Source organism: Suricata suricatta, chromosome 7 (genome assembly GCF_006229205.1).
Source record: "Suricata suricatta isolate VVHF042 chromosome 7, meerkat_22Aug2017_6uvM2_HiC, whole genome shotgun sequence".
NCBI lineage: Eukaryota > Metazoa > Chordata > Mammalia > Carnivora > Herpestidae > Suricata > Suricata suricatta.
In genome coordinates, this window is record NC_043706.1 from 126378307 (window position 1) to 126393138 (window position 14832).

At 37.8% G+C, this 14832-nt stretch overlaps 1 protein-coding gene across 3 annotated transcripts in view; it reads left to right on the forward strand.

The window, feature by feature from the left end:
• GRM1 (glutamate metabotropic receptor 1) overlaps window positions 1-14832 on the forward strand; it is a 401855-nt gene that overhangs the window by 321411 nt on the left and 65612 nt on the right. For all 3 annotated transcript variants that reach the window (XM_029945287.1, XM_029945289.1, XM_029945288.1), the window contains exon 4: window positions 13460-13706. In XM_029945287.1, coding sequence (XP_029801147.1) covers window positions 13460-13706 — 247 coding nt within the window. The remainder of the gene's footprint in view (window positions 1-13459; window positions 13707-14832) is intronic.

The following is a 14832-nucleotide window of genomic DNA, read 5'->3' on the forward strand; positions in this document are numbered from 1 at the left end:
CACTGAGTTAGAATAAGACTCATGGGTTTGTACATGTTTCAATAGTCATGAGAACTGGAAAACCATCTAGGAGATACGTTTAGAAAAGGAGTGATAGTGCTAGAAAGAAGCCTGAGGTTTCAGTACTGAAAGCCTATTGGGACTCCCTTTGCCTTATTGCTTCATCTAAAACTCTCTGACTGGCTATTTAAAGTTCAAAAAATAACAGCTAGTATTATTGGTGTCTTTATTAGCCAAGTTAATAAAGGCTTAGGTTTTTATTGCTTCCTCCACACTGTGTATTTGTGTCTCTGTCAATATTTGTATCAGGAAGCCCCTCCCTCTTCTTCTTTTTTACCTCTTATGCCTGCTTAATGACAGTCTTATGTCCAACCTCCTGCATGAAGGCTCCCTAGAACTTTATAGTGATTGATTAAATTCTTGTCCTTAGATATGGGTCTGCACAATTTCACTCTTTAAAATTTACAAGCAACACAGAATTCAACATATGGGATGTGTACCATGGATGACTGAGTGATTTTCAAAATGAGAATGTAGTCACCACAGTATTAAATTCTTATTCTGGTAAATGAATACATAAGTTTGCTTTACCATGGAAATTTTACTTTAAAATATATTAAAAATTCTTATTATTCCAGGTATCTTTATCCCCTCAGAAAATTGAATGGATATGAGCTTTAAACAATTCACTTCCAACACTGAGTTCATAAGCTTAAAATGGAATATAATTTTGGTTCTATCTTTTAAGAGATTTGAATAACTTTCTCACTTATTGCTTCAGACTGAAATAATTGCCTGAATTCCCAATATTCATTTATCCATAGCTTCTTATTTTATTTTTACAGATATTGAGAGCTCCTAATTTGACTAATGTATTAAATAAATACTTCATTTATATTACAGTTTTTATTCAATAATCTCAACTAATAAGTTATAGTAATCACATCAGGTTTCCCTTTGAATGTTTTCAAGTGTATTCTAGTCACCATCAATAATAATCAAGCCTCAGTTAGACTATGATCCTACTCCTGAGCTGTCAGTCATTCACTATGAGAAATATTGAGATAAGGTAGAAGACAATTTCCAAATAACTTTTATTACTGCATGGAAACAAGAAAGGTGTGTTTCTATTGTAGATGGAGTTTATTCTGACAATATAATGGTGGCTTTGTAACTGACAGTAGAAATAGGAGATGTGTTGCGGTGGATGGATTTCTGTCAGAAAAATGCCCCCCCCACCCCAGTTATCCTTACTCTGCATAGAAGCTAACCTGTGACCTCATCATATTCAAGGAAGCCAGGGGCAATGGAGAGTTACCAATAAACTACAGTATCCCTTGTACATAAAACAAGCTTTTTCTCCTGGTCTAATCTAACTTAAAAAATACATTTCTATGCTGTTCCAGTCTACATGAGCAGTTGTAGACTTACCTGGTGATTCTGATTCAGCAGTTGCAGAGGAAAGAGAAATCACTGCTGCCTTCACTTTATAGTTTGGAGATCTTTTACGGGGCACAACTGAAAAATCAATTCCAAATGTTCTTAGAGAAGATGCTTTTAATGGGTTTTATGTTGACCTCACCACTAGAAGAAGCTGTCATATTTGATCAATGTGGCAATGTCATGTTGATCAATCTCTTCCCTGGTTTATCCTTCCAAAATATTTCTGAGCATATACAGGGTGAATATATGAGCCTTCGTTCCAGTGATCATTTCTTACCAAAATAATCCCTACATTGGCATTCTTATCCCTTGTAAAGGGTGAAATTAATCTCCACCTCTGACTTTTTGTTCCTAGCTATGAAAGAAATGAGCAAAGGGAGACTAATGCCATATTTTTAACCTCACCCAGAGTACTGTGACAACACAGCATGCCTTGTGTTAAAAGAAAGGAGGATTCCTCTTTTTATGTTAAGTTCATTTGAAGAATGCTTCAGAATATCAGGCCTCAAAATAATACAATACTTTGAATGCACACATGTAGCTATTTAACCCAACACATGAGCAAGCACATTCAAAGGAATATGTGCCTGTGCGCACCCCCCCCCACACACACACAGTAAGAAAGAGTACTACTATCACTCAATTTTACACCTAAATCCAGGATTATCCTCAAATTACACAGGCTTTGGTTTAAATCTAGTATACCAGTCTAGACTTCTCCTACCTTTATGATGAGGTTCAGGTATACATTGCTCATTCCTTCAATCTTGTCTTGGTAATGACTAATCCTGCCCATTATTTCTGCTATCTCAATTTTGAACCTTGGTAATTAGTGTTCTTGTCCTTCTCTCTAGATTTGGACACTTGTTTATATGGTTTTGAGAATCAAATGGATTCATTAAGGGGTGGTGAGGAACATACATATACCTCATCTGAATTCCAAGTCGTAAGTGAAAATAATTGGCTTTGCTACCCAAGAAAAAGTCTACTTTGGGTACAAATGATCTTGACCACATTTGTGTTTGTCTCATATACCCTTATCTAAGAATAACTAGAAGCCATGAGGGAAAAATCTTGATACATTGCTTAATTACTTCAGTGGAACTGAATCCCATGATTGAGGCATCATCCAAAAATGGTGTAGCACCTGGCATCCTAGAAAGCCAAATTCCCATAAAGCACTAAAAAAGTCCCACAGTCAACAGAAATACTGGCCCAGCAATGCTAAAGTCCATATGTTCCTCCAATGCATTTTTGATGAGTGTGTGTTGATAAGCTTGAGCAAGGTCAGTTTGCAAAGACCTGACCCCAGTAGTTTGGGTTAGCAGTCTAGGTTAACTATAGGCATAGAGCAAGAGTGTTGCTTGGGAAAGTTCCTTATGGTACAGTAGAGATCCCTCTAAGTTTGTTCTTATCCTGTGACTTCCAAACTATTATTACCAATTGAGATAATAAGCCTGCCTCAAGAGTCACTTGTTTAATTAGATTTTTAAGTTAAACTCAAAGACTGATTTCTCCCAGAACAGAAAGTACACTTCCAGCTAAACACAATTGTGTCTAGAAGGATTGACCTTGGAATAGTTTGGGAACTCAGATAAAATCCTGGGAAATCAGTTAATAGTTTCTTGTGACTAGGTCATTTTGAGGGTCATGGAATCTAGAATATTGATTTTTAGTGGCATGTTTCTTTCCATACCATTTTTATCTATTGCTTTTAACTGTATGTAGTAAATGTGTGGAACATCTATGTGAAAAGGCCATGGAAAATATTCTGCCTCTATATCAACATGTTCCATGTAAAATAAATCATGGTAATCTCACCATGTGATGAAATATGTGGACATTCTCTTTATGGATTACATAATCTACAATCAGGGCAAATTTTATTTTGCACACAAACATTTATTAATGCTTGGATTACATCTAAGCAAGAGACAGAGCAACATAATACTTAAGAGTGAGAACTCAGGAATCATACCAGTTCTCTTAAGAGTGAGAACTCAGGCTAGTCACCACCATTATCCAGCTGTATGATCTTGGACAAGTCATTCGACCCTGGATTTTCTGTTAGTAATCTGGACATAGTCATATCACCACTTTCATAAGTCATTGTGAGGTGGATAAGATGATATATATATTTTTAAATAAAAATTGAAAATTTATGTCTGGGAGCTCTTATACACACCACACTCAGTTTCTCCCGTTGTGAAATTTCCTATGTTACTTTTGCCAAAATTAATGAGCCGACATTGGCACAGTATTATTAGCTGAACTAAATATTTTTTCATATTTCATCATTTTCCTTTTTTCTACTCCGAGATCTTATCCAGGATATAACATTATATTCTTTTCTCTTGTTTCCTTAGACTCCTCTCGGTTGTCACAATTATTGAACTTCTCTTGGTTTTTATTTCCTTGACAGCTTTTAGGAGATTTAGTCAGGTATTTTGTAGAGTGTTCCTAAAGTTAAGTTTGACTGATGTATTTCTCATAATCAGACTGGGATTATGGGTTTGGAGAGGAAGACCACAGAGGTGATGTGTCTTTCTCCATACAACATAATAACAGTAAACCCTACCGGGGGTTGGCCGAGGCTGGGGGCAGGGGGTGCGCCCCATGACTTTGGCTAAGGTCATGATTTCATTATTTGTGGGTTTGAGACCTGTGTCGGGCTCTGTGCTAACAGGCCAGAGCCTGCAGACTGCTTCAGATTTTGTGTCTCCCTCTTTCTCTGCCCTTCCCCGACTTGCACTGTCTTTCTCTCTCAAAAATAAACAGTAAAACAAAGAGTACACCCTATCAATTTATTACCAATGTTGTTAACATTGGTCATTTGGATAAGGTAGTGTTTACCAGATCTCTCTTTTTATAGCCCTTTTAATGCTGTACTCTTTGAAATCAAGCCACTAAGTGTATCCCACACTTAAAGGATGGGGAATTATTCTCCACCTTCTTGAGGGGAGGGTATAAATCTTTTGAAATTTTTATGTATAGATTTGTCTCCTCTCTCCCATTTAATTTTTTTAAATTTAATAATTATTGTATATGAGCAAGGACTTCTTTTTTTTATGTTTATTTATTTTTGAGATAGAGAGTGTGTGTGCACACGTGCACAAGTGGGGAAGAGGCAGAGAGAGAGAGAGGGACACACAGAATCTGAAGCAGACTCCAGGCTCTGAGCTGTCAGCACAGAGCTTACTGGGGGCTCAAACTCATAAGCCGTAAGATCATGACCTGAGCAGAAGTTGGACGCTCTATCGACTGAACCACCCAGGAGCCCAGAGCACAGACTTCTGAGTTTATTTTATGCTTTGTGTTATAATCAATACTATATTATTTATTTTGTTGCTTATATGGTTCAGCTTTGGGAAACACCTTTTGGTGTCTTTCTGTTGGCTCTAGTATCCTTCTGACATATATTTCTTCTTTTGTTTTTTAAGTACTTCCTAACTTTCTGGTACTACAGTATGCTCTAGGCTCAGCTCGTATATTTCTTGCCCCAGCCCTACAATTATTTATTTCTCCAAAAGGATCCTGATTCTTTTTATTAGAGAATTGTATTAGAAACCAAGACCTGGGCACTGGGTATGCTTGTTGCTATTGGGGTCTTAATGCTTCAGCCCACTAAGCTGGGAAATATATGTACCCCAGTCCACACTTAAATATATATGTATAATTATTCCTATATAAATTCAATATCTATATTAAACTGAACTTAAATTCATCTATTGCCTTCAGTATGATTCTTGTACCACATGGTTTATTTATATCAAGGCTTATCTATAACCTCTGACTCCAACTGTGATAAGTTTGGCTCCTACCATCTGCCATACATTTGTTTATTTGTTCAACCTTGGTTAATATACAGCTATTTCAGAATTGTTAACTTATACTTCATGAGGAACAATTTGACCAACTAGAGTATAGTGCTTATATTCCATTTCTGAATATCATTTTAATAGATTCAAATCATCCCTGTGGCCTCTTAAGGAAGGTCCTTCTTATAGAATCTATATTTGGCATTCTTGTTTCTATAAATATGCCCAATATAACCTGAGCAAAGCAGTTCACCTCCAAGCAGATTTGCATAAAGTCTGCACCCTGTAATCGTTTTATTAACTGGCTCTGCTAAGAATTCTTTTCCTATGTGCTCTTGGCAACATTAATCTTAGAAACTACTCTTCCAATTTCTGTGACACATATTGACTAAAGTCTCACTAGCCATGAGGTCTTATTGGAGCCATAGGAATTCCAAATTCAATTCTTTTAAGAAATTTTGTTGGGAGACACCACATAAAAAGCAATATGCCACTCAAGAAATCCAATCATTGCAAGTTTGGGACAGATAGTGTTGTTGTCTACATAGGCTATTGTCTACTTAAAATATCGACATAAAATATCCACTAATAGTGATATGAACCCTGAATTAAAATCCATAGTATATTTCATTCTTAAGTAAAGAGGTATGGTAATAAACCTTATAACCTATATTTAAACCCCAGAGTCTGTTTACAACATGATATGGCTTCTATTCCAGGCTCCCAACTTATCCACTTGGGATATAAATTCCAAGGAAAAGGCTGAAGGATATGAAATTCTTTAATATGTCCCAAAGTATACATTTTTATGTATGGTATTTTGTCCAGTTATAGATACCATGTTATATTAATAAGAAGTCAATTATAAAAGTGGAATTAAAATACTAATGTCATATAATTTTATAGTTTTGTTTTTGTAATAAATACGATTTTGTATTGGCTAACAAAAAAAATGCTGTTAGGCCCTAATTAAATAAGTCAGAGATCAGTGGAATATTTACAAATAGCTCTTGTATTTCTGCAAAATACACCCTAACCTATTAGTTTAATCCAAACACTGCAACATAAACTAGAGGTACTCTAAACATCATTGAAAGGAACCCAAAATAGGCCAGAATACCATTAAATCGTGGAACTCCCTTACATATGTTAAAGAAAGCGTATTTCCCATCACCCACAAAAAAGTAGAAGTGGTGCTATGAGTGTAGATGTGCCTTCTTAGAGTTTGATAGAAGCCCAGAGGAAGAGGCAAGGATTCCGACCCAGCACATTGTTGAGAAGAGAGTTGGTAGCTGATGAATTTTAACCACACTCTAACTTTCCACAGTGGTTAAAGTGTCTAGCTCTCCGTAACATACTTTCTCTCTCTGATTACCTGCCAAATGCTTACCGCACCCCCGCAAAGATTAGTGACTCCAAAGGGAGTGGTTCATAACTCCACGACAGCGTTTTCTGCCAGATCCATAATAAAGGTAAAGGCACATGGCAAGCCACCCTCATTTCCTCTGAACTATCCCTGTGGTTCAACTAAATGTTGCTGACTGACCCTCAGCATCACTCAAACACAGCAGCGATTGTCGTCTGTTTTTTATAGACACCACAATTATTTGACAATAAGAACTAGTGAAAATGCAATTGTGTTCTTGGGGAATTGAAGGCTTACCATGTATTATCATCAATTTGCAGGGAGCCTACTGTTCATGTGTCATGTAAGTGGAGGGTTTCTTTCTTAACAATAGATTGTGATGGTGTATTTATAAAAATGTCTGTACTGCTCACATATGCTAAAACCAAGGGGGTTTAAGCAATAGAAATTCAACTAATAATAACAGTGATAATAACATACACTCCATTAAATGAAGCTTCCTTTCTTCTCTTCCATCCTACATAGGAGTTAATTTACATTTTAATAAACTGAGCAGAAAATAATGGAGGGGTCATATTTTTCTGTGATGTGAGAATAGAAAACATTTTAGGGAAAAGAAAAATAGAGTCAGAGAAAACACAAATTCACAGATCCTAGACTTGAGCATGGACAAGCCTAGACAGTTGTGAATCTCATCACTAATGCTCTCTGGAAAAGCATGAAGAAAATTTAGCAGCCCAGGTCTTTAAAAAAATTGAGGGCATCTTAGTCCTTTGAGGTCATTATTTTTAAGATGACCTGATTAATCTTCCTTTAATTAATCTAAGATTTGGGTCATTTAAAGGAACATGAATTTTCTTTTCTTTGCTTGATACGTTACCAATATAAAACAATACAGCCCTTTATATTTTGATCTGAATTGAGATTGTATCCAGTTATGTATTGAATATATAATGCTTTCAGATAGAGAGGCAGTGCAGAGCTACAAATGCCAAGAAATCAGAAGAATGTTTTCTCCAGGATGGTTATGTTTACTACTGTTTCCCAAAATACTTCCTTGTTTTATGATGAAATAGAAGAATGCTTGTTTTGTCTCTTTTTATTTTGAAGTTAAGGCTGAGGGTCTATATTGGAAAAGGCAACATGACTAGATTCATGCCTAGTGGTGGGGTTCTCATGGAGTAGAGCAGCCACAGCAAACGTATTCTATTGCAGGTCAATATTCTGTCTATTTTCTTTATCTTTTCACTTTGGGCATTCAAACTGGGACAGCCTTATTAAAAACTCAGAAAAAAATAAATATCAAACTGATTGCTTTGGCTAACAAATGTCTCGTCTGCCATGGGACTTCGCCAGCAATTGGATAAAGCTGACACTCGCATGCATAGTGCCACTTGGCAGGGACCAGACCCCGCTCTGGAGGCCACCGCCTCTGTGCTTACCAGCTGGGACTTCTGTGGGACAGACAATGCACTTCCTTCCCAAATTTGAGCCAACTAAGAAGTAGACCCAGGAGTTAAACAGATGAGGATAAAATGTTTTATTAGTGATGTGACTATATAACTAGAAAACTCAAAATAATTTATTAAAAATAGAATTAATTAATTAACTTGGTAAGCTTGCAGTATACAAGACCAAAATGTAACTATCAAGAGTGTTTCTACACACTGGCAATAAATAACTTTATTTTTTTTCAAATATACTGATCATTGCAGTATAATAAAAATGAAATACCTAGGTTCTGCCTACTGAAAAATTACAAACATTGCTGGGATACATTTAGGAATCTTTAAATAAAAGAAAGCCTTCTGGACATGCTCTAAGTCGTGGGCAGCAATTACATGGGGATGGACCTCTGTAAACATTTATTGATCTGTATAATAAAAATTTCTGCACTTTAACACATGTGAATTATACATAGCTCAATTAAATTTTTTTAAGTTAACAAAAAAACTAACTGAAAAACACAAAGCCCAACTAGATTAGGGGCAGAGATCAGGTATGTGGTCAAGATAGACTTCCCTACTTGATCCTGGAATTAGAGAGGTTAACCCGTTTATCCTACTGGCAGAGCTGCACAGTGAAAACCCGCATCTTCTCAAGCCGGAGACTAACCAGAACCTTTGAGTATCATCAGGTTATTGGCTCCAAAGGAGAGAGCCAAGGATGGAGCTGAGCATGCCCAGTTTCTTGTTTCAGTACCCCAATAAAACAAATCACTCTTCTCATCCCTTTTGGTGAGTCAAAGACCTGAGGTGCTACTCAATAGGGAGTTTTGTCAACCGCAGCATTAACTGAAGGGGAAGAGAGACATTCTCCCCCATTGTGACTTAAGTTTCGTCTTCATATGTGTAAAGCAGTGAAAATAGGACTTATCTCATAGAGTTGTGTAAATCGTAAAAAAAAAAAAAAAAAAAAAAAAAGATAAGCTATGTGAAGGCTTTGCCAAGTTCCTGTAGAAGTAGAGCCAGGAGTTAAACAGATGAGGATAAAATGTTTTATTAGTAATGTGACTGTATAATTAGAACACTCAAAAAGAATTTATTAAAAATAGAATTAATTAATTAATTTGGCAAGCTTGCAAGATACAAGATCAAAGCAAAGCACAGAAACTTCAGAAGAGCAACAGATCTTCAGAAAGATAATCTGATACACTTGTGGTTGTTTTTTTTTTAAATTGGGAAACCAGGATCCAAGGAGGTCTTGGCCCTTATCTATGTTCCTTGCTTGTTGGAAACGTACTGTTAATGTGTTCTAGCAGAACTGCCTCCGGGTTCTAGAGGCCTGGGGCAGGTTCCTGTGCCCGGGGCAGAGTTCTTTCTGCTAGAGCGGTGTAGCTCTACAGAACAGCCATCCTACACGGCAGCAGGTAGACTCACTGACCCTTCTCCCCACAGCCGTGTTTGCAGAGGCCCCACAGTCAGTTCCTACCCCCATGGAGGAGGCTCTGTGTGCTCCTCACTCAGGCGGCAATTTGCAGCCCTTGTCGTGCGTTAGCAATAAGAACAAGATTACTGCTTAGAATCAAGGCAGCTATTTGCACAATCCACTCAAGTAGTTAGACAGGTATTCTTTTGAAAGTAAATAAACACAGGCAACTACAATTATTTTATTCCATTTAGTGTATTAGAAAAGCTAATGATTTAATGATACCCTGGTGGTCCATAACAGTTAATGCACCACAGAAAAATGAATCATAAAATCTCCTTCTTACTATAAACTCTGAGATTAGTGCGATGAAAAGGCACTAAACCTCAGGGAAGCACAGAGTTTTCACCTTCCCACCAAGTGACAATATTATTAGTTTGAATTCTCTATTCACTGGTCATGAAAATATAGGATGTGGGGGAAACAGAAAACCTGCGACATATTCTGTTTGTTCAGTGATAGATCCTTGCACCGTTACCTGAGACAGTTGCTATGGCAAAGAAAATGGTCCTGTAAAGTCCAGACAAATTCCGACTCTAATGTTGCACTTTCCTAACTGCTAGTTCCTACTGAGCTGGGGTAGTAGCTGGAGGGGAGTTCTTTCTGATGGTGGTACCTCCTCCATGTGCAGACCCAGTGGACTTTCAGGGTAGGGAAGTGCATGCACTCACTTCAGATTTACACAGGCACACAAACTGTTGGTGCTTATTTTGGAAAGGTGTGTGAATTACAAATATTTCCTGAAAACATTTTCCTTGCCTCCTGGCTCTCCGTATGCTAAATATTAACAGGATGGGCTTCTTTGTTATAGACTGCCATTAGAAGATTAGGTGTCAGTACTTCTAGTCAGAGAGACAGCTGTGCACATCAGAAAGGATCCTAGGGAGAAGCCTCAGACCAGCTTGATGACGATACTGGTGCACAGCAGGATGCCCTCTCCTCAGTCACCGGAAAAGTGCCTTTTCTGTAGATTCCTGTATCTGCAACCACATTGCCATGGAGTGTAACAGAGAGATCAAAGATCAGGAGGGCATTTGGATACCACTGCTCTTTCCTCACTTGTAAATGGTGAAATTAATATCTATGTGGCAGGATTAGCATGAACTCCTTATTTGAGCATTGAATAAACAATCCAAAAAATAGCAGCTAGCATTAATGTGTATATTTCCCATTAGCATTAGATAAATGTAAAATTAGTTAAAATTGACAAGAGTCCACTGATTTTTATTATATATATACATATGTATATATACATGTATTTTATATATGTAATATATTACCCATAATAACATCATGGGTGTTAGAGCCTAGCATGGCTCAAGAAATGTGTCACTGCTTGACCAGTCTGTCTTGTTTACACTGGTGCTTCCAGAGTAATACCACTTCACTCTCAAGAGTGACCGAGTTTGGACACTAAGTTATATGATCACTCTAAATAAGGTTCAAAATGAAATTATTGATTTTCAAGAAATCCAAGAACAGTTATAACCTCAATGCTTAGGTATAATATGTCTACTAGACAAGCCACAGCTTAAAAAATGTGTACTAGACCCCAACATAATTTAAAAAATATATAATAAATCTTTAAAGGCAGTTATCAAACAAAAACAACAAACTCCGTGGTCTTGCGCCGGTAGAGAATTTTCCATGAAGAACGCTAAGGTTTTATTCTCATATTTTCCTATAGTTTGCACTTGGGTTGACTTTGACTTTAATAGCTGCCACTTGAAGCAAGTGGGTTAAGTGTTGACTGGGAACCTCTAAGTGGCTGCTGCATTGAAGGTTATTTTGCCTCTCAGTTTCTTTTCATTTTTTATTTTTTTCCCTTCTTTAATTCCTGGTAACTTCTTTAATTCTAGTAGATTTAACATAGAGCTCTAGCACTCAGAGGCTTCTAATAATGTTTAAAGCCTGGTTTAAAACTCACCAGACAGGGGCACCTGGGTGGCTCAGTAGGTTAAGCATCTGACTTTGGCTCAGGTCATGATCTCATGGTTCATGAGTTCAAGCCTCACATTAAGTTCTGTGCTGACAGCTCAGAGCCTGGAACCTACTTTGGATTCTGTGTCTCCCTCTCTCTCTGTCTCTCCCTCACTCATTCTCTGTCTCCCTCTATCAAAAATAAACATTAAAAAAATAAAACTCAGTAGACAGATGATATTAATTTATTTCCTTTATATCCTAATATAAAAGAGAAGGAAAGGAAACTAACACCAAGAGTCAAGGGTTCTGGGTGACAGACATAAGTCACCCTATTTTAATGACTTGGCAGTTTGGGCAAGGATGTTTGCTTTCTGCTTTACATAACTTTCTATAGTTGTTGTGTGGTTTGATTTCAGAGTACACTTTCTGCCTGCCTTAATCTTTATTTCCTCTCAAAAAATATCCTTTCAATTGAGAAAATATTACTTTAGTAAATCACAGTTTTAATAATTTCCTATTAAGCAACACTGGAAGATGAGGTAAAATTGAATTTCTCCCCTCTTCAGTCTGGCCCCAGTATTTTGTATTTCATGATTAGGATAGATACAAATACTGGGTTTTTTTTTCACATTTTCAACTATATCTGAATAGTTAAGTTTTTTTTAAGTTTATTTATTTAGTTTTGAGAGAAAGAGAGGGGGAGAGGGAGCGGTTGAGAGAGAGAAAGAGAGAGAGAGAGGGAGAATCCCAAGTAGGCTCTATGCTCAGTGTGGAGCCTGACATGGAGCTGGATTCCATGACCCCATAATCATGACCTGAGCTTAAATGAATAGTTAGTTGCTCAAGCAATTAACATCAACTGGTTGTTTGATAACGTCAATATTAAAGCTCTTTACCTTCTCTTGCAAGCCCTCCACTTGCTGGGGGTTCAAGTCGCCTCGTGCCATTCTCAGTCCCATCAACAGCTGATCTCACCACCTTTCCCAGCTTCTAGCACCTGGAGCACACACAGCATAGACCCCCCCCCCTCCGAAACTATCAGTTTGGCATAGGGGGAGGGGAGGGATAGCCCACTGTAGAGAGAAGCAAGTTTCTGGAACTAAGTACACGATCTCTGAATTATGCCAGAGATGTATTCCAAACCGATTTTGTTGTACAAACCTGTCATCCTTTTTCCAGCAAATCCAGTTGGTTTCTAAATTTCTCATTTATACATAAGACCTCAAGTTTAGACTTCTGATATGGAGCTCATATTTAACTCCATACTCTTCTTGTGAAACTTGTTTGGCAATTGAGGAGCTTTTGATCTCTTGTGACATAGGTGGAAATGATTGTAGGGTTTTTGAAATTCACAGGTAAATGTTAAAAGTTCAAAGTAGATGTGTAGTATGACTACTCTGCCAGGAAACAATTTACCTCAGTTTCTAATAATTAGCAAATATGATTCAAATATTTCTATACTATCAACTATATATAAGGAAGGACTTATACTACCTAGTTTTTACTCTGGGCTTTTGTGGCCCTAGATATGAAAAAATTAGTGGAATCATCAAAAGAAAATATCAGGGCTTAGGTAATACACAAACTTAGTTATTATAGATTGTGGATTGTCATAGAGGATATTATAAATGCTTTTTCAGTACCATGATATAGGGAGGCTTCTAATATAACTCTCTATGAGCCAAGAGAGAATAAGAGTTATTTTCATTGCTCCTTAAGGATTTCCTTGCAATATTTGAAAGTTTTTTATTTTCACCTCTTGGAGTTTGCTTCATATGTTATAAAACCATTATTGAATTCAGAAAATAAAATTGAATAAACTATTTGCAGATAGAATTAGAGCTAGTCACAAGTACAAGGCTTGTACAAGTGGACTTGGCTTTTCCTTCCTCAGAGAGCTCTGAAAAGCATTTGAGAATTAACCATGCATTTCTAGACCTCATTATTGCAACCTTGGTAGCAGTCTGTTTTTGTGTTGCAGGCAATGAAAGCTTAGAAGAAAACTATGTCCAGGACAGTAAGATGGGGTTTGTCATCAACGCCATCTACGCCATGGCCCACGGGCTGCAGAACATGCACCATGCCCTCTGCCCAGGCCACGTGGGGCTCTGTGATGCCATGAAGCCCATCGATGGTAGCAAACTCTTGGAGTTCCTCATCAAGTCCACGTTCATCGGTGTGTCTGGAGAGGAAGTGTGGTTTGATGAGAAAGGGGATGCTCCTGGAAGGTAAAGCCATCTGTTCTGTGATGGGTTCGGGTAACCTTGTGATCCTCTCCAAGTAGACAGATGTTAACTCTGGTCCCTTTGGTTCCATGTTTCCAGGTGTCACAAAGATAGATATGACTCAATAGATAAAAAGATAGGACTAATCTTGGTTGGAAATTATACCATAAAACATTGAAAACTTATTGGTAAACACCCACAGTCCTGCATTCTTGCAGTGGCTCCTTCCTACCAAGCTATCACCCTGGCCCTTCCCTCAGAATGCATGGGACCTCGTCCAAGCCCAAGAAACTGGGACACATGAAACCTGAGTGCCAGGACCCTCTCTGGTAGTGCTAGCACCGACCAGCTTCTTTCTGATTGATTGGTTGCAATGCTACGCTGATTGTGTAATATACTTTTTAAATGTTTACTTATTTGTTTTGAGAGAGAGAGGGCAAAAACAAGTGGGGAAGGGGCAGAGAGAGAAAATGAGAGAGACAGAGAGAGAGAGAGACAGACAGAGAGACAGAGAATTACAAGCAGGTTCACACTGTCAGGGCAAAGCCTGACACAGGGCTCGATCCCACAAACCATGAGATCAAGACCTGAGCTGAAATCAAGCGTCAGATGCTTAACTCATTGAGGCACCCAGACTCCCCTGGTTGTGGAATATTTTAGTAAGACTTTAATATATGAAGGGTACCAAATCCTCCTCCCTTTTCTCAGGCTAACTTATGTTCCTGCTAACATGTCTCTTGAAACAAAGAAGAAAGAATTATCTTTCTGGTATTGAATCTCTATGGCTTCCAAAGAATCAAGGAGCAAAGAAAAATTAAACCTAACATGTATATTTTTCCCCAAGTCATTTTATATACTGTCTGGTCTGCAGCAGCTGCTTTTATAATACCAGTTAGCTCACATGTGATTGGTAGAGAATGATCAAATAAAGAGTGCCGTTTTCCAGGCATACAAATGAACTAATGCTCGTTCACATGAATTTTTTTTCTAGGCAAGGGATAATCAGAATCGTGGGGTAAGATTAGAGTCTGCTGCAGGAAAGAAAAAGGCCCTCAGCTTGGCTGCTATGCAGTATGCCCACAATCTTGGTTTTTTTCCTTCTCTCTCTTTCTCTCTCTCTCATAAGCCC